The sequence below is a fragment of the Tenrec ecaudatus genome, chromosome 4 (assembly GCF_050624435.1).
Source record: "Tenrec ecaudatus isolate mTenEca1 chromosome 4, mTenEca1.hap1, whole genome shotgun sequence".
Classification (NCBI taxonomy): domain Eukaryota; kingdom Metazoa; phylum Chordata; class Mammalia; order Afrosoricida; family Tenrecidae; genus Tenrec; species Tenrec ecaudatus.
This window is the reverse complement of record NC_134533.1, coordinates 65,576,470-65,597,859: the sequence shown is the minus strand read 5'-3', so window position 1 is coordinate 65,597,859 and position 21,390 is coordinate 65,576,470. Positions and strand designations below refer to the sequence as shown.

General features: G+C 36.3%; 1 protein-coding gene and 1 pseudogene across 1 annotated transcript; one reads left to right on the top strand and one right to left on the bottom strand.

Annotated features, from left to right (window-relative positions):
* Positions 1-1,786: 1,786 nt before the first annotated feature.
* Positions 1,787-2,716, top strand: LOC142446771 (olfactory receptor 52E4-like). The gene has a single exon (XM_075548512.1). It carries the CDS (start codon positions 1,787-1,789, stop codon positions 2,714-2,716), a length of 930 nt encoding a protein of 309 aa, XP_075404627.1.
* Positions 2,717-19,597: 16,881 nt separating this feature from the next.
* Positions 19,598-20,533, bottom strand: LOC142446770 (olfactory receptor 52E8-like; annotated as a pseudogene).
* Positions 20,534-21,390: the final 857 nt, after the last annotated feature.

Below are 21,390 nucleotides of genomic sequence, written 5' to 3'. Positions count from 1 at the left end.
CCAATTATATTATTCACTAATTGTAATTCAAAGCTAACATTTTAAAAAGATTTTAATTCTATTGGGCAAAAGTGAAACTCTGGTATAGGTCTGTGAGGATGGTCAGAGAAGATTAATGGAATTCATTAGAATTATATCCCAAGGATCAGAAATAAAGTCACAAGGGGATTAACTGTTCTTTGCAAAGAAGAGGAACTTTCTAGACCCCAGGGATGAGTGGCTGTGTGGGAGTAGGCTGGAAGTGAAAAGCCTGCAGCAGTACGAGATAAACTTTCCTTTGTTGAGTGGACAAGCAGCATGAAGTCAGCAGAGCTGTTGTAGGAGTCTGATCATGACTAAGGTAAGTGATGCTGTTCAGGATGGGGCTCCAAAGGTCAGGCATCAGACATGAGAGTCCAGAAGCAGAACCATAAGGTCAAACCAAGATTCTTCTGGAATAAATTTGGGATGTAATGAGCCGAAGTACTTCATATCATGTAGCAGCCCCATCAAGTAGGTGTTGAATGTTTGGGGTAGGGAGAGGGTCTCTTGTCCTGTTTCTTCTTAATTCCAGGTGTCTTAAAATCACACACCAAAGAATGTTGTTAATACATGGTACAATGTTTTGTAGAGAAAATTTTGGAGTAAATGTCTATAGAAATCTCCACTGAAACCTAAATAGAGCTTTTGGGAGTGAATAATTCCTTGACACATCCATTTCACTCAAGCTTCCCTGAGTCTAAAATCTCAGGGTACACCTCAAAGTTCAGCCACTTATCATACCAGCTGCTAATTAGGAAAAAAGAAAGAAAAATAATAGAAAGTTGAAGAATTCTGTTCTCTCCTATATTCTCACAAGCCTGTTTCTTCATTCCCCAGAGAGAGGGTAACATTGTCTCCATGTTGGGTTTATGAGAACGTAAAATGTATTGCAGCAGACAGCCTCTCTTTCTCCTCCAGAGCAGCTACTGAGATTGAACTACTGATCTTATGGTGAGCATTCAGTCCAGTGCTTAGTCCATACCCTTACTACTGCTACTAGTACTACTGCTACAGCTACTCACTGTCATGGAGTCCATTCTGACCCACAGCAGCCGTCAATGACAGGTTAAGCCTGCCCGGTGCATTTCTGAAACTGTAACTATCACAGGAGAAGGAAGCCTCCTCTATCTCCCCTGGAGTGGCGACTGGGTTCACGCAACCAATTCACCATCAGGGCTCCTTACCGAGAGGCAAGCTAACTGTCACCACGTTCACTCCATGCTGTACTCACTTCAAGGACGTTCGTTCAGGAATGTAAACCTAGATCTAAATCACACTTAATTTTCATTACCAAGTTTAAGATAAATCATCTTTATACTACATTCGTGTTTCTACTTAAATATGTCTTTGTTTGTTGGAAACTACTTCCCTCATGACTGTATTTAAATTGGCCCCAGGTTCAGAATCATTGTCTGATGTTAAGCTTTATTTTCCTTTAAGGCTCTTATATATACTTGATATGCATATAAGCAGACAATGCGCATGCATATTCATATTTACTTTTGTTTATTTAAATACAGTTTGTCTCACTCCAACACAATAGGATACAATTAAATTTAAAAGTTTGCCTGACTTTTTCTTAGAAATTAAATTTAGTTTTGAATGTTTAAATGAATCATAATTCAAAGACTAGCAAATATTCTCCTTCATGATTTCCTGCTAATTGCTGCTATAAATGCATTGTACTTTATTTTACGTCATTTAAACGTTTAAATTCTTTGTCAATGTGCTTGTTTTCTCTCAGGTTCCACAAACCAAAGAGGGGATGGTTGATTCAAATGATACCAAGTTCCACCCCTCCTTCTTCCTCCTGCTAGGAGTTCCAGGCCTTGAAGAGATGCACCTTTGGATTGGGTTCCCTTTTTGCTCTGTATACCTGATTGCCCTCGTGGGGAACATCACTGTCTTGCTTGTGATCCACACTGAAAATAGCCTTCATCAGCCCATGTTTTACTTCTTGGCTATGTTAGCTTCCATTGATCTTGGACTATCTACATCCACAATCCCCAAAATGTTGGGCATCTTCTGGTTTAATTTAAGAGAGATTAGCTTTGGGGGCTGTCTCACACAGATGTTCTTTATACACATATTCACGGCCATGGAGACTGTCGTGTTGGTTGCCATGGCCTTTGATCGCTATGTTGCCATCTGCAACCCTCTTCGGTACAGCCTGATCCTCACTAACAAAACAATTGGTTACATCCTGGTGGTGGTATTTGTTGTCAATTTCATTTTGGTTCTCCCTATGGTCTTTCTTATCTTGAGGCTTCCTTTCTGTGGACACCATATAATCCCCCACACATATTGTGAGCACATGGGAATTGCTAGGCTGGCCTGCGCCAACATAAAGGTAAACATGGTCTTTGGCTTAATTCTTATATCGATGGTGTTTGTGGATGTGATTCTGATTGCCATGTCCTATGTGAGAATACTCCGGGCTGTCTTCTGTCTTCCTTCTCGTGACGCCAGGTTCAAGGCACTTCACACATGTGGTTCTCACATCTGTGTAATCCTAGTCTTCTTCACACCTGCTTTGTTTTCCTTCATGACCCACCGTTTTGGCCGGAATGTCCCCAAATATATTCACATTCTTCTGGCCAATTTGTATGTTGTTGTTCCACCTGCCCTCAATCCTGTTATTTATGGGGTCAGGACCAAGCAGATTCGGGAGCGGGTTTCAAGTATTTTTTTTTAAAAGACTAGCAAATTATCTCATAAATATGCAAAAATAATATGGAAACAAGATCGTTTCTCCACTCCAGAATCTTGCAACAACACACACCACACTACAAACTACACAATGTGATGAGAATCAGAAAAATCACAGTGATGGTTCCTGGAATACTGAAGTCTGAGGTAATTTAATTACAAGGTTTCCCTAGAATTAGGTTTTTGTTTTGTTTGGTTGTTTATGTTTAACTTCTAACGAACAAGGTATAGTAGAGATTATTATGTAGAACAAAATGCTTCTTTTTATTTACAGATAATTAATTCTGTTGGCCATATTTTCAAATTGATGTACATTGCAAGAATCAAGGAAGACAGGTTTTTTTTAATGTTTTGCCAGAGTATCATTTCTTTATTGACTGCTTAATTGTTTATATCTATAAACTTCAATTAATACTGTATTCTATGGCAAAAACTTTTAAGACTAATATAAAAAAGAGAGAAGAATTTGGAGAAATTACCCTGACGATAAACATTATATGGAATGTTTCTGAGTTTATCACATATATGCAGACGTTTCCTTAATTAGACTATTGTTCACAGTGAATTATTCTGTGTGTGTGTATGTGTATGTGTGTGCTAAGAATTACTGAAAACTTCATAGCCACATCAACATTATTTGGAATTTAAGATATTTCAGTACACTCTAAAAGAGGTAAATTTCTATACCTTTCTATTGCCTTCTCTAAGCCAAATGTAATGTTCTAGATAGCAATTGTTCACAGGCTCACAAGCTTTCTTTTGCTGTTCATTCGTTCACTGAGTATTAAAGGCCTACCAAAGTATGGTGTTTTTAAAATTTGCACTTCTTCGTTTTCATTTATCAGATGAATCTCAATATTCTATCAAATGTGTATATTTGGTTAGTGTTTACCTTGACTAAATGTGCTTAATTGATATTTTTCCTTCTTAAAATTTAAGTTTAGCACATATATGTATAAAAGTACAGGAATTTTATTGGACCACATATAAATTTTTACAAGTACATAAACCTATGCATTACTACAGACACAGGATCCTGAACTTTCTTGAAATTTCTAAATTTTCTTCCAGTGACTGGAGCTAGTTCATGAAGGCAAGGCTGAGGTAACAAATTTGGGCAAGAGACTCTGAGTCGAGAGAGAGACTGACTTGATCTGTCCTTGCTTCTTCCCTTCAATCCTCTGTTTTGGAAGTTACCCAACCCTCAACTCTGAATTCACATGGTTTAGCAGATACCTCAAAGAGGTAGAGGACCAACACCCGTGGAGTCATCCAGGGTCTTTTGGCGTGGATGTGATTCTAGAAGAATGGCCTGAAAATTAGAGTGCTCCACTGGCTAGTATAGTATATTATTCATGGAATTGTTAAGATTTGGTTGCCAGATAGTGCTGGAATGCTAATTTGGGGTAACTATAACATCACTCAGACCAAACTGTGACATTACCAATAATCCAGAAGAGGCCTCCATGTCTCCAAGGTTATCATTTTTCTCATTTTATTACTGCGGATTGGTTTGTTGTATAATTTAAACAATATAATATGTCATCTTTTTATTGATATCTTTCCATCAGAACTATACTTTGAGAATCATTCATATAATCACTTTAGAATCATAGGGGTAAATCAAAATGTATTGCTACTACATTTCCAGTTCATATATGTATATGTTTATATTGGAAATATGTGGATGACTACAGCCAAATTCTATCAGTTATACACTTATCTTTGTTTCATTAAGATATATTAAAAATCAGATACCATGGAAGAAAACTATTTTGAAGTCAGGGCTAATAATAAATTAAAACAAAAGTCAAGTGGATATCTTTGAAGCTTTTCAGGTTCTGAGAACATTGACCATAAAATGACGGTTATAAGATGGATCAAATGGTTAAAGGAAGATTGGGATGATCACCAAGCTCAAGAAATGAAGAAAGTATGCCTGAAATCCATAAACTTGTAGAAGACCATAGAGTTACCATTGACATGAAAACTACTGTAGTTGTCATCTCACATGATTCATCATTTTTAACTTTTTGCAAACATTTTAACCTGAACAAGCTTTCAAGTCAATGGGTACAAAAAGTGTTGCCTGAAGATCAGCTAGTTCAAAGGTTTTATCTTCCCATCAATCTTAAATGAGATTGAAACTAAAGAAGACAATTGAATATTCAGAGAAATGCATGCCAATTTTATGGAATGAATTTCAAATAGAGGGTGAGTCTTAAAATTACTGATATGATCCAGAGCGTAGGGTCCAATGAAAACAGTAGATTCTGAGATTTACTGACTTGGTTAGTTAAACTCAAGACAGAGAATGTCAGTTCAGAAGGGTATGGAAAAAGTTTCTTGGGCAATCAAAGGGAGCCCTAGTAACATTGTGTTGGTCAACTGACCACAGTTCAGCAGTTCTATACCACCAGCAACTCCTGGGAGAAAGATGAGACTTTGAATTCCTGTAAAGTTTTACAGTCTTAGAAAACCACAGGGTCCGTTTTACCCTGTCCTCCAGAGTGACTGTGAGTGGGAATCGACACAATGACAGACTTTTAGTAGAACACAGAACAACCATTGGGGCTTATTATGAAGAACTTTTAAGAAACTTGAGAACAGCATTAGTAAGGAAAAGACCATGGAAATAGCACCACAATTTCCCCCTCATCATGAAAATGCTTAATAGCAAGGACTGCCCAATGAGAATTTCATTAAGAAAACTTACCTCATCAACTCTACTGGCCTTAATTGTTCCCTCAGACTTCTTCTTGTTACAAAGACTCAAAAATTTTTTAAAGTAACATGACTTCAGTTGCACAAGGATGCCAAATCTAGACTTTTAATGTGGTATAAATTGAAGGGTATAAAATTTGTTGTAGAAGGCTTAGATAGAAATACTAGAAAAACTAGAAATACTACCATCAGAAGTTTCTAGACCTAGATGGAGAATATGTGAAGAAACAGTAGGATCATGATTTTATATTTTGTTTAATAAAGGCTTCTATGATTTTATAGTAATACTTTTTTACTCACCCCCAAAACAGACAAAGTTTCCTACCTTTTATACTATATTTCATTGTATGGATATATCCATTTTAATTATTCTTTGTGGTATTTAGATTTTATCTGTTTTATACTTGTATAAATAACACCATTAAGGATATTCTTGTACATATCATTAGGAAGACATTTGCAATCAATTACATCTCCTAAGGACAAAACTGCTGGGCGAGAGGAAGGGGACATTACTAGCTTTAGTGAAAAGTGCCAAACAGTTGTCACAATGTGTATACTTTTCTCCAGTTTTACCAATAGTAGATAAATGTTTTAACAGCTGCACACCTTTATCAGCATTAGTAAGTTTATGTATGTGCTTGTGTTGAGGTGTGTATGTTTTGTTGTTTCCTTTGTATTGGGAATGTAATGTTAATTGATTTCTAATGATGATATGAACCTTTTCCTATTTTGTTGTTTCCTTTAACTGTTTTGATGGTTTGCACAGCAGGTGACAGAGCAAATCAGTTTTGTATTAAACTATTCAAACATTTTTGTCTTTGATTACAATCCCCACAATACAATGTCATTTATTCCACTTCTTGCTTGTGTTCCCCATTTTCATGCCTCCTCTTTTTCTTCTGCATTCTGATTATTGGCCTTGGTCAAATGCTGCCTTTCGTGTCAAATTGTTGACTATTCATGGAAATGCATACTTTTTTAGTGTTATTGTTCATGGTGTAGACCTACCTGTCTCCGGTTTGGCTGAAAAATAAATTACGGGTGAGTTCATTTCCAAACCTGGAAGGTAACTAAGAGCCATAATCTCAGGAATCTACTAGTCTCTATCTTCTAGTAAGCCTGGTCTTTTTCAAGGCTCTGAATTTTATTTAACATTTCTCTCTCATGTTACACAGGACCCTCTAATTTGATCCCTGTCAGAGTAGTAAAAAGTAGTAGTTGGGCCCCATCTAGTTTTTCTGACCTTAGGGTAGTGGAAACTGGGATTCAAGTGGTCTGTTAGTATTTTGACTAGAGCTTTGATTTCTTATGGCCATTGGTCATTTGGATATTGCGGTAGAAATTGTACAATTCTTGATATGACTGAAATATTGAATTGCATGATGTCTGAAAAACATAATAGAGGAAATAATGTAAGATAGAAAATATTCTAAGGGAGATGGGGTGAAATAGTTTGCAAGAGAGAAAATTAGGAATAATAGTAAATAAGTAATAAGTCACAAAATAACCTCAAACTAAACAGAAAAACCTCATCAAAATGAAAAAGAGGAAAATCCAAAAAACCTAGTAGACAGTAAAATAACATCAAAGAAGAAAATGAAAAGAAACAAAGTGAAATTAGTATAGAAAAGTATGAGGAACAAAGAAACCAACATGAACACACACACACAGAGAAAACAAAATGACAGTAATTGTACACCTATCAATAATGACACTGAATGTAAATGGATTGGATGCATAAGTCAAAAGAGAGAGAGATTTATAATTATATTGTATAAATAAATAAAACCAATTAATATTTTACTTAAAAGAAACACATCTTTGTAAGCTCCTCAGTGAGGGATCATAGTTTACCTGGGTGCAAACAACCGTGGACTCATAATTTTTAAGCTAAAAAGTCATTGTGTTTGGAATGACAAAATCAAGAGGAAAGGCATTGTATTCATTATCAAAAGGTACATTTCAAGATCTATTCTGTGATATGAGCATATCTATCCACTTTCGAGGAAATCCAAACAATGCAACTATTATTCAAAGTTATTTCTTAATTTCAAAGCTAATGATGAAGAAGCTATAGAATTCTACTAACATTTTTAGTCCAAACTGATCAAACAAACAATCAAGATGCATTGATTAATATTGGCAATTTGAAGGCAAAAGGTGGACACAAAGAGGAAGAACAGCAGTTGTAAAGTATGGTGTTGGTGATACAAATTAAGCTGGAGATCAATGATAGGTATTTGCAAGCCTAACAAGCTGCTCATAACAAATACCTTTTTATAACAATCCAAAGGCAACTATATACATGAACTTCTTCAGATGGGATATACATAAATCAAATTGACTACATCTGGGGAAAAGGCAATGGAGATCCTCAAATATCAGCAGCTAAAACCCGGTCAGGATTTACTGCAGAACAGATTGTCAATTTTTCATATGTAAATTTAGGTTGATGCTCAAGAAAGTGAATCAAACCCATGAAAGCCAATATATGACCATGAGTATATCCCAACTGAATTCAAGAATATCTCAAGAATAGATTTTCTACATCAAACACTAATAACAGAAGAGCCATGAGCTATGGGAGGACATCAAGAAGACCATTCATGAGGAAAGCAAACGTTATAAAAAAGAGAAGATAGAAAAGATAAAAGTAAATGTCAAAAGAGACTCTGAAATTTGCTCTTAATCATAGAGTAGCTAAAGAAATGGAAAAACTGATGAAATCGAAGAGTTGAACAAACGGTTTGAAAGGGCAGCTTAAGAAGACAAAATAAAATATTATAATGAAATATGGAAAGACCTAGCATTCAAAAACCAAAAGGTAAGAACACACTCAGTATATCTTAAACTTAAAGAACAGAAGAATAATTCAAGCCTAAAGTTGCAATATTAAAAGATTCTACGAGCAAAATATTGAAGGATGCAGGAAGTATCCAAAGAAAATGGAAAGAATACACAGAATCACTGTACAAAAAAAAAACAAACCTGGTTGACATTCAATCACTTCAGGAAGTAGTATATCAGCAAAAGCCAATGGTGCTGAAAGACAAAGTTAAGCTGCACTGAAAGCATTAGCTAAAATCATTATCCAAAAACAAGACTCTGTAAATTGATGGGATACCAAGTAAATATTTCAACATCCTGATAAAGCACTGGAAACACTCGTTTATGTTACTTGGCCAGCTGACAAGAAGAGATACACATTTCTCTCCATTTCAAGGAAAGGCGACCCAACAGAATGCTCCAATTATGGAACAATATCATTGATAGCAAATGCAAATCAAATTTTGCTGAAGATGCTCAACAGTAGTATACTGACGATCATTGCAGCAGTGTGTTGCATTCATATATTGAAGATCATCGCAGCAGAATATTGGCAGGGAAATGCCAGAAGTTCAGGCCTCATTCAGAAGAGGACATGGAACAATGGATATCACTGCTGATGTCAGGTGGACCTTGGCTGAAAGCAGGGAACACCAGAAAGATGTTTGTCAGGCTCTTTGCTTAGAATACAGTTTGAATAAGATGGTGAAAGGATATATCTGTAATGTACACCTTTTCTAATATTAACCCATTCAGTACTGCCTTGTTTTGTTCATAAAACTACCTCTTAGTCTATATATCGGTTCTACCAGAGCACAAATAAATATTCCAGAATTCCCATTCTTTGAAAAATCATCCATAGTGTATTATGATCCACATTCTAATACCTTTGGATAGTAAGTAGCCAATAAAATACAAGTATCTTTCTGATATTCCTGTTTTTATCCAAGTTCCTTCTGACATTAGCAATGATATCCTTCATTCCATGTCCTTATCTGAATCTGGCTCAAATTTATGCAGCGCCTTGTCTACTGCTGCAAATATTTTTTTAATTTCCTTTAACAAAAAATTATTTGCATATAATACTAATTAAATTGTTTGATAGTTTCATATTCTGTTTGTTACAGCCAAAGAACTCACAATTTGGGGAGTGGGGGAAGAATACAGGAGTGGGACATCCAGTTATCTATGGAGCTCCTACTGGCTGGGATGTTATGTGGGGTCAGAGCGTCTGATCAGGAAGTAGTGCATGCTGGCTTCAGAGGGTATTTGAGGTCAGAGAGTTTGTTCCCAGAAGGAAATCTTTCTGGACTTGAAGGCTTCTGGGGGAAGGGTGGCTGGTTATGGAAAGAGTTTCTTTTCATCTAAGGGTGGCCATGAATCTAGCACTGTGCATCATGTGGGTCAGATGAGGTCAAATTCACAATCCTAGAGACACAGGTATAGCAGTACACTAGGACCCAAGTCCATGAGAATGCAACTCTGGTCAGACAGAGCGAGGGACTGTTTAGAAGACCAGTCTGGTGTCTCAGACCACTAGGTGGGTGAGGCTGAGAACTGGCCACAGTCAGGTAACAGTGAAGGTTTGAGAAACAAGAGAGGATGTAACTTTTCTTGTCATCAGCCACTGGTGTGTTTTGGACGTTAGGACACTATCTTGAGAGAATCCTTCTTACAAAAATTTTAGATGATTGCACCATATGAGGCTAGTCAACAATTCAGCCTCCTGAATTCTTGGCCCTTTTGATCAACTTATTCTCCTAGTTGATATTCAATACAATATGCTATCCATTCCTGAAGCCGCAAAGCTGAAACTAACAAACAAACCCTCACTGCTATCAAGTCTGCTCTCACTCAGAGTGACCCAATAGGACAGAGTAGACCTGGTCCCTTTGGTTTCCAAGACTACAACTCTTTATGGGAGTAGACAGCTTCATCTTTCTCCCTCACAGTGGCAGGTGATTTTGAACTGCTGACCTTGTTGTTAACCCAATGCATACCATACTACAACACCATGGCTTCAATATTATCATCTGTATTTCATTTGGTATTTCATGTGTTTGTTCTAAAAGGTACGTGTGGTTTGTCTGCCTCTGCCTTCCAAATACCTTGCCATTTAAATAAGTGCTTCTAGATCGGTTATCACTTTATTGGACATTTGATTTGGTATGTTAATTCCTGAAGTACTGTCTTTCATTAAAGTGTTTAGTGAAGTTAGGACTTCTTCCTTCAATACTATCAGTTTTGTTTTCTTCATGTATGATGTTCTTAAGGTCACCCCCGAGAAGCTAAATTCTTTGGTTATCAGTATCCAATGTGTCCAATCTGTTTATGAGATGGTCTCTAAATTCAAGTAGGATATATTAAAAGTTGTGTTTTGGCTCATTGGACTTATGTTAATTTCCTTCAGCTTTCCTCTGAAATTGCATATGAGCAATTGATGATCTGTTGCAGATTAGGCCTCTTACCTTGTTTTGGCTGAAAATGTTGAGGTTTTACATGGTATCTTTATTTTATTTTAAGATCATTTTTAGTAGGGGCTCTTACAGATTTTATACCAATCCACACATCAATTATATCAAGCATATTTGTCATATGTTGCCATCATTATTTTCTAAATATTTACTTTCTATTTGAGCTCTCCTTTCTCCATCCATCCCCCCTCCCACCCTGATGACCCCTTGATACATTATAAATTATTATTATTTTCACATCTTATACTGATTGTTGCCTCCCTCAACCCATGATTTCTGTTGTTAATCCCCTTTAGCAGGGGTGATGGGGTTTATGATTATGTGTCAATCATTGTAATCGTGTCCCCCTTCCTTCTCTTATCCCTCCTGTCCCCACCTTCCACATATTCTCCTGGTATCGCTCCTCCCATTTCTGTTCCTGAGGGAGTTATCTGACCTGGATTCCATGTGTCCTGAGTTCTTATCTGTACTAGTGTCTAGCCTGAAGTAAAGGACAGGGCTGGGGTTGTGATAGTGGAATGTGAGGAAACCTCAAAGAACCAGAGGAATATTGTGCATTTCATTGGTGTTATACTACTCCCTGTTTGACTCATCCTTTCATAATCGACTCAGTGGCAATGGCTATCATACAATACAAAGGTTCCAAAAATCAAATATAAGGTCAGGCACTATCTTACTTAGATTATATTTCAATTTTAATAAGATGAAAAAGTGGGTTGAGTGTCCATGATTAAGTTCTAAGCACTTACTATTTTAATACAGATATTTTGCTTCATTCACAAGAGATTTCAGACAAAAATTATGTACCCAATATAATTACTCTTTCTCTTTTGAACCAAAACAAAAACGCTGGCCATATGAGGCTGGTTTCAAAATGAAGGTTGTGTCAAGAGCAGAAGAGAGCAATAACAGTATTGCAAGTAGGGAATTCTGTGTTGATGAAAAGCAAGTGAGGGAGTGGTGGAAAATGAAAGCTGACTTGGAACAGATTCCAAAAGCTAAAAAAGCTCGTCGTGGTTTAACGTCTTTTTAAGGTGCTCTAGAGAGTGAATTGCATTAATGGGTTATGGAGTGTCGTCAAAACGGTTATTGCCTAACATGCATGGGAATCCACATACGTGCTCTACAAATGGCAAAGGATGACAAATATAAAGCACCAGGCATTGAAATATTTGCTGCATCAGCAGGATGGTGTACCCACTTCATGAATAGGTTTGGCCTATGTTTGAGACATAGAACAATGACTTCCCAGAGTTGCCACAAGACCTTGAAGAAAAAATTACCATATGTCATTCCAGTCATTTATTATAAAACAAAGAAGGATTTATAATTATGACCTGGCAGATAATGGGAATATGGATGAAACTGCAATGACTTTTGATCTTCCAAGCAACAGAACTGTGGAAAGTTTAGGAGAAGAAAACATTTTTCTCAGAACCACAGGGAATGAAAAAAAAAAACCCACTTTCCAGTTTTTCTATCATGTTTAGCTAATGGAACTAAGCTGCGTCCTGTCAATATTTTTAAAAGAAAGATCTTGCCTAAAAAGATCAATTTCCCACCAAGAATTACTGTGCGTGCACATGTTAAAGGCTGGATGGATGAAGAGGGGACAAAAAAAAAATGGCTGGAAGAAATTTGGAACCGACCACCAGGCTCAGCCTTAAAGAAAAAACCATCATTACTTGTTTGGGATTTGTCCACAGCCCACCTATTGGATGATATTAAAAAATTGGATGATATTAAAAAATTGTGAAAACCTAGTGAAGTTACTCTAGCTGTTATTCCAGGTGGGCTTATATCTGTACGCAACCTCTGGATGTATCTTTGAATAAGCCTTTTAAAGACTGTGTACGAAGGTTGTGGCATGAATGGATGCCATCTGATCAAGCCCGACTTACAAAAGGAGGAAATCTCATGAAGCCTGACATAGAGTTAATAGCAAAGTGGGTTCGAGATGCATGGGAAGACATTCCAGAAGACATGGTGCGACGTGCCTTCCAGAAATGTAGTATTAGTAATGCTATGGATGGCAGTGAAGACTGCGTTTTGTATGAAAATGACAGCAGTGATGGTGATGATGGCAATCTCAGTGAGGACAGCGTCTATGATGACCTCACACCAGCTGAAACTCTGCATTGGGATACAGATGATGATGAGGAATCCAGTTTTGAAGGATTTTAACTCTTTACATTTTAGCTTGGTTGCCGATTGAGCTCAGGGAATAGTACTCTTAAGGTATCAACAATGATAGCTTTTTTTGTTGTTGTTGAACCTATTTTCCACTTACTGTGCTGGTTTACTAATGTTAAATGACTTGTCCTTTTATTTATGTTTTTATTTAAAATAAATATTTAGATACATTACCCCACTGATGTATCAATTTTAGTAATTTTATTTTCATTTGTTTTGATTATTGAAACTCACCAATAGCTTCTGCATTATTGAAACTCACCAATAGCTTCTGCATTTTCCACCCTAGGCTTATACTCAAGTCAATCAGTTTTTCTGGTTTCCCAGGTAATAATTAGGTAACTCAGCTTATACTCAGGTCGGCTTATATTTGAGTATATACGTTACTTCTTTAAAGACTATTATCCCGACCCAATCTTCCCTCAATATCAGAGAGGCTTGGTTCTCAATACATAGGTAATGAAGTTAGGAGACAGGAGATGATGACCTATGAATTAGAAAGAGGATATGCTATAATGAAAAATTGATGAATTATAAAAAGACTATTGTTGAAGTAAACAAAGCCAAAATGACACATACATGGGAACCACAGTATTGAAATCCATATGCAGAGTATCCAAGGATAGGAACTTGACAGTGTGCAGAATATTCATATAGGTTACAGCAATCAAAATATTACAAACAGATTTATCTAAGAATTTATCTAAATAATGTTGGACCTTATACTGAAATAAACCAGATGTACAATGCTCATGGGTTTGTAGTCAGTGTGTGTGTGTGGGGGGGGGGGGTAATATGATGCCCACAGAATGAGTCTCACAAGGGGAAAGAAATACCAGTGGAATAAACAAAACAACTTTAGTCTGAATTCCTACTGCACCAAGATACCATTTTGTTGGGAAGATTGTATTGTATCAGAGAGGGTGACACACTACAACACAGAGAGCATAACTACAAGCATTAACCTCTTAATATCTATAAGTAAGTCTATAAAGAACACGTGAGGTAAGGAGCCCCAAAGGCAATCTTGCTGAGGCCAAGACATAAGATGCCTCGCATTGGGGGGATTGTGGCAGTGGGTAGGCCCAGGTCAGTCATTAATAGGACATGGACTATGCTTATTATGGGTCACAAAGAGGATGACAATGTTCCTAAATATGTAATAAGATATACTGTACCAAAGGGAAGCTAGGGCAGAGCTAAACATTGTCAAGTCCTAGAATCCCAATTACAGGAAGGATAAATGATTAATACATGAACTTTACCTGTTAGGGACATTCTTGTACTAGACTTTCATCATCATGTTCACTTAAAGGAATCTTTAGTTTCCTCATCAATTCAATGAATATAGAATAAGAACAAACATACAAAATTAATGTGTTTTTCTTTAAATCCAGAAGATTATGTTTCCTCCCATTTCACTGCTTTTAAAAAAATTTTCTTTCTACATAAGAAGTTAAGGAGACTATTTTATAAGGAATGAATCAGTATTCGAACACTAGACAAGGTTATCTAAACAGCATTCTATGTTAGACCTGAACTATTTGGAAAAAGTTGTCAACTTTGGCATCTCTCTGATAAACTATGATAGGTTGTCATATTAGTCCTATATTATATATTTTAGAAGCATCATTTAAAGATTATTTATATGCTAGAAATATGGGTAAATGTATACTTAAGTAAAATAGACCTGTTTTTAATATTTTCAATGGGGCTTATATTTCTTCCTTCACCTACTTTGTTAATATTTCATCATTGTACAAATAGATTTTATTGTTTTACTTTAATATTTGTGTTTTTTCATGTTTTTTGATAGGTTAAGATATCTGACTCTTTTTATTGAAACAAGAACTTATCTGCTATTGAATTCAGAAATTCAATACAATCCAATTTGCCCTAACACAGAAATGCCCATTAATCTGCCATATTGTCAAACACTTAAAGTACTGTGGAATTTTAAAGTTACTGACAGAATTCTCCAGGTTACATATTTCTTCTTCCTATTCCTGCAACAAACACCACAGATCCACCTTATTTTTTAAAAATTCAAATTATTTATCACTTTGTGCCTAATCTGAAAATTATGGTTATTATTATTTCTTCTACTATCATCCTTGTCACTTAGAAGAAACCCATATTAAAAGTTATAATAAAAACATATAAATTTAAACAATAATTTTAAAAGACAATGTTCAATGTATTATACCTCTTGCTACTCATATAAAAAATAGAAAACAGAGCAGCTATTGATTCCTAAATAAATAAATTCCATTCATCCAAATCACACCCCAGATCTCTGTCCTCAAAAAGAAGATGCTCTGATAGAACCCAACCCTCTAACAACCGGATTGCGAGAATTCTGTCCAAATACACCTTCTTTTTGTTTACTCTCAAACATTTAACCTTTATTCAGTTCATCGATCTAAATAACTCTATTGTGATTCAAAACTAGATGCCACTGGGTAAATTGCAGTTCTCAGTGACCCTATAAGATGGAGAAGAAGTGCCCTTTGGGTTTCTGAGACTTTAAATCTTTAAAGAGGTAGACGGCTCATCCTTTCTCCAGGCAAGGACTGGTGGATTGCAACTGCTGCCTTATAGGTTAGCAGCTCAGTACATTAAGCCCCCCTACATTACACTTTCTCATTCTCTGGCCTCTCAAGCAAACTTTAATAATCTATTTGGTCTAAACTCACATTTCTGAAAACTAGAGACACAGAAGGACTATGTTCTTCATCACAACCCACAAGTAATTATCCTTTAAGATGATGAGATAGGATTTAAAATGGTAAAATAACCTCTTGCTAGGAAACAATAACATTAAGACTTTGCACAACAAAATACACTCAAAATAAGATTTTAGAATGACAAAAGCTATCCTCACAACGGGTATGTCTGAGCTCTCTGTAGCAGACACCGTGTCAATCCATATCATTGAGATCTCATAGAGGACCTTCCTCTTTCTTGCTGAATTTAACTTCCAATAGCCAGTAATGATCAATGCCTCTTGGTTGCATTTTCATCAATCGTAAATTAAAGATATTGTTTGAATTCTTCGATTATTTTCACCACTTGATTTAGTTGTTGGTGTGTAAATTGGAATTATAGTTGTATTAATTTGACTTCATTATATACATACAGATATTGTCCTATAAGAGACAGCATTTTACTTCAAGATAGATTTTTAAATACATTTTTCTTGACAGTGAAAATTATACCAATTCTCTTGAATTTGTCAGTCCGACACAATAAACCATATGATTGTCTAATTCAAAATGGTCAAGAATCAGTCTTTTTTTTTAGTCATTTTATTGGGGCTAATACAACTCTTATCACAATCCATACATCAATTGAATCAGGTGTGTTTATATATATGTTGCCCTCATTCTCTTCTAGACAGTTACTTTCTATTGAGCCCTCGGTACCAGCTCTTTTGTTTCACCCCCTCCAGAACCCCACCCTCATAACCCCCCCGATAGATTGTACATTGTTATTATTTTCAGTCTTTTTTTCTAGCTCATCAATGCCTAGTATATTGATCTTTATGCATCCCATTTAATTTTTTATTACTTCCAATTTTCCAAGATTCATACTTCATATATTCCATGTTCTCATTATTAAAGGATGCTTACAACTGTTTCTTCTAATTTTGAGTTGTGTCCCATTAGCAAATGAAGGTCCCAAAAGCTTTACTCTACTCAGGCCATTATACTGGCCACTTTGAAGGTGCAGCTCTTAGTCATATTTTGAGTAGCTTCTGGCCTGAGGGGCCCATTTCCAGCACTGTATTTCAGAATGTTCCATTGCTATTCATGAGTGTTTCAGTGATAGCCTACTTCTTCTCTGTAGTCTGTTCTTAGTTTCAAAGCTCCACTGGAATCTGTTAAGCATGGGTGACCCTGCCGGTGTTGGAAATACCAGTATTATAGCTTCCAGCATCACTGCAACATTCAAGGCATCACAGTATGACAACCTAGCAGACAAGTGGTTAGTATCCGAGTTAATGATCTCTTTATTATAAGGGTCTTATATTTTCTCCGTCTAATTGGGGAACCATTGTGTTAATTTGACCATCAATTATTGTGATATATTACTTCAACCCCCAACTTCCCAAACTCTGGATGTTCTCCCTTGTCCAAATATTTACTTATGAAAATAGTCATGTTGTTTTTTATAAAGTCTGATCAATTTAACAGTGAGTGTACCAATACTTTGCATGCTATTATGGGTGGTTTTTTTCTAGTCTGAGAACTGAGTAAGTTCACCTACTGGGAAAGGGATCTTGGCATTTTATTGAAAATCATTGATTTCTTTTTGTTGTAAAGATAGTTTGGGTTTTTAACAAAAGCTGCTCATGCTGGTTGTGTAACTACCTTCTCTATATAAACTCAACCCCATGGTCTGTCAACCCAACTACAGCTCTTTGACTTGGACATTGCTTGATGCCATCTGATCTTGCAGTTCATTACAATAATTGGATAATTATTTTCAACTTGTTTCTGAACATGAAAAACTTTGTGTGACTATCAAGTCCTCTGATTTAGAGCCTATGTATGAAGGCTATTTTAGCAAAAAGTCCTTTAAGATTTACTGCTAGAGATTATGTGAACAAGGGCAGATAAAAACACAAGGTCGGCAGTTTGAAGCTACAAGCAGCACCAAAGGAACATGATGAGGCTTTCTACTCTCAGAAATAATTACAGCCAGGAAACCCACAGGAGCAGCTCTACTCTGTCTCTATGAGTAAGAAATAACGCACTGGCAGTGAAGTGAAGGCTGTTATTATGTAAAAGCTTTTTTCCCTTGTCCTTTTTAGTTGGGGCTCTCTCTACAACCAAAATAAGTTCCCTAGAGATTTATAGGAATGGAAGACTGTGTTCACACTTAATAATAATGTAAATAAGAAATACTGGAACAGAATAGACATGTAAAAATGATGCAGAAAGATAAGAAGATGAGAAAATTTTATATCACTCTTTAGAATAGGCATTAACAGTGATATATCAGAAGACTATAATACACTTCCTACTGTGTGACATAAATGAGTTATTTTATTTCCATGTATAAATCTGGAAAGCTGGATGACTTTATGACTATTTAAAATTAAGTACAGATAAACAATAAGATAAGTTGCTTATTTTACTTTGTTGTTAACAATACTGGAAATACTTTTACATTCCAGCAAAATATTTGTCTTGAAAATTTAATATTATATTATATGCCATATATATTAGATGATTACCTTTTACCCCCAATTCCATAGCATTTCTCAAAACCCAACATACTATGAAAACTCACATACATGCATTTACTTGTGGAAAGATAGGATTAAGTTGCAACCAGTGAATGCTAATGCCAGGCCTTTCTATAGCAGCTTCTGGTTGTTTGAAGCTCTCTTGTATGCACTCTATACAAGCTTGCTTATATTGTTTGTTAACTGAAAATGTTTAGATTGCATATGCTTTTAACTACTTACACAGTCCCATTTGAGCTATGTCACCATCAGGATGTAAAAGACCTCTCAGTAAACCTGTTTCTGGTTTCCCTGAGAACAAGATCCCTTAGTATGTAGTTTGTGGATAAACAGTCCCAAAGTGAAGTGCATCCTGTAATAGTGAGAAAGAGTCCCAGGAGCTGTAATTGGGTTGTCAGGGTTTTCTGTTCACCCCTACTTTATCTGACTTTTATTAAAGATTAAATTAGTATGTCATAGGCATTCTACTGATTCCTTTGAAATATATGACTCTGGGCAGTTTAAATAGCTTCTATTTAAACATTTCTGAAATAGAGTATGAGTTGCAATCATAACTATTTTTTATATTATTTCCTACCCTATTATAGTTAGATGATTCTGGAGAGTCCGCTCTTTCATAAATAGTTCATCTTATTTAGAGAGCTAGGGCTGAAAATTTTTGTAAAGTAGTTAATTTGAGCCAAGACAAAGTAAAAGCCACAGCTGCTATATTTTATTAATTCTCTGGGAATCCACGTCACATTCCTGATGCACGTTTCTGGTTCGGTCAGTCCTGCTCGAGCAGCCGTCACAGCTTGTTGACAAAGAAGACTGGTACCAACAGACTGTTTGTAGAACTTTTGATAAAGAAAACTTCTGAACTGTCAGTTTGAGAAGACGAAGCCCCTGTACTCCAGCTCTGGCTGCAGGCTGCATGCTCCCTCTCACCCCCACCCCCACACAGTCACACATTGCCTCGACACCTCTGTTTCTTTCCAACTTGGGAAGGAAGACTTTTGAGTCATTGGAAATGATTCTGTGAATCATGACCTCACATCCAAAAAACATCCCTGCACACTATTTGCTCTGAAAATTTATTGGAAATGAGCTTGGGAAATTCTTAGTACCGTAAGCACTCATTGACCTTTGCTAATAAATTGTGTTTAATGAGCCTATAAAATATACTCAAGTTTTATTAGCATATTATCCACAAGTCCTGATTTAATACAGAAGCACAATGACACCCATTGTTTAACTGAATAATATATACATTTAGTCTGATGAAAAATATTTTCTAAGGAAATGTAATATGCTTAGCTTTATATTCTGTACAGCACTCAACCACTAAGTCGATGATAATTAATTTCCCTTCTTCAGACTGCAACAGAAAACTGCTTCCAAATTCAGGGCTCTGTCAAACTTGCTTGAAAAGGAACATCATCACCACCCGATCTCGGATTTGCTTGGTTCTGACTCTGTAAATCACGGGGTTGAGAGCAGGGGGGATGATCACATATAAATTAGCCAGGAGGATGTGGATATAACGTGGAATACTGTGGCCAAATCGGTGAGTCATAAAGGAGAAAAAAACGGGCGTGAAGAAAGCTAAAATGACACATACATGGGAGCCACACGTATTGAGAGCTTTGAGTCTGGCCGCCCAAGAGGGGAGCTTGAAGACAGCGTGCAGAATCTTTACATAGGAGATCACAATCAGAATAACACCCAAAAGAATCATAGAAATGAGGGTCAATCCAAATAACATATTGACTTTGATGCTGACACAAGCCAGACGGGCAATGCCCATGTGTTCACAGTAAGTGTGGGGAATAATTATGTCCACAGAATGAAAGTCTCAGAAGGAGAAAAATCAAGGGAAAAACCAGAACAAAATTTTTCACTATTCCTACTATGACAATAATACAAATTGTTTTGGTGGTGAGAATTGTGTTGTACCGAAGAGGGTAACAGCAACATAGCGGTCAAAAGCCATGGCTACAAGCATGAAGGTTTCGATGCCTGTGAACAGGTGTATAAAGAACATCTGAGCTAAGCAGCCACCAAGGGCAATTTCATTGAGCCCAAACCAGAAGATGCCCAGCATTTTGGGGATGGTGGCAGTGGACAGACCCAGGTCAGCCAGAGCCAAAATGACCAATAAGTAGAGCATGGGCTGGTGGAGGCTGTGTTCGGTCTGGATCACATAGAGGAAGATGATGTTTCCCAGGAGGGCTATCAGACAGACTGTGCCAAAAGGGAAGCCAAGCCAGAGCTGGATATTTTCTAGTCCTGGGATCCCCAACAGCAAGAAGGACGAGGGGTGCACATTGGAACTATTGACTGAAGACATACTATCGGAGACCTCTGATGGCGATGTTCATTTGGAGGAATTTTTCCAGTGCGTCGTGTGTACTGATGCTAATAAAAAGTAACAACCCACAAAAAATATGTAATTAGTGCATTGTTCCAGAGGCAAGAAGAGTTATCATGTTTCTGCCTATACTTTGCTCTCTGTCTTTTACTTTTCTTAGAAGTAGATGACAAATGAAGAATCTCCTTACGGAATGAGTGACTATTTGGATGTTGGGTCAGATTGTATATACTAATTTCATTTAGAACATAGACAATTTGCTTAATATAGCATTGTAAGTCATGCCTTAACTTTTGAACTAGTTAATTATAGAAGATACATAGAAATAAATCATCCTTTAAAGATGATTTATCTGACGAGAAATATGAATCAAAGATATGCCTCTGGGCAGATATACTTAAGATTAATTAATCTCTGTTCCTGCTATGTAATATTGCCTGTCTTTGTACCTTCAACCTGATTTTAAATAGTGTATCAAAATCTAAACAATTTTCTATTTCTTCTCATTTCTTTTACTACTTTCTACTTTTGTCATCAGTGACTACACAAATTTGCTTTGTCCTCAAAACAAGGAGCTTGTGCTTAGAGACCACTAATTCACGAAGTTCAATGCAATATAAGTGATTTTAGATGAAATCTAAGCATTTTAAAAATTGATTTACCCTGACGTTAACGTACTGATTGAATCCTCAGGTTCTCTATTTCCCCAATTTTTCAGCACACAGATGATTTTAATTTAATTTTTAAAAACTGATTTCATCTTTAATGTCTGTCCTAAGTAATATTCATAGTTGTAATTATTTTATTACCATTGCTATCAGAAGCAGGAAAATAAT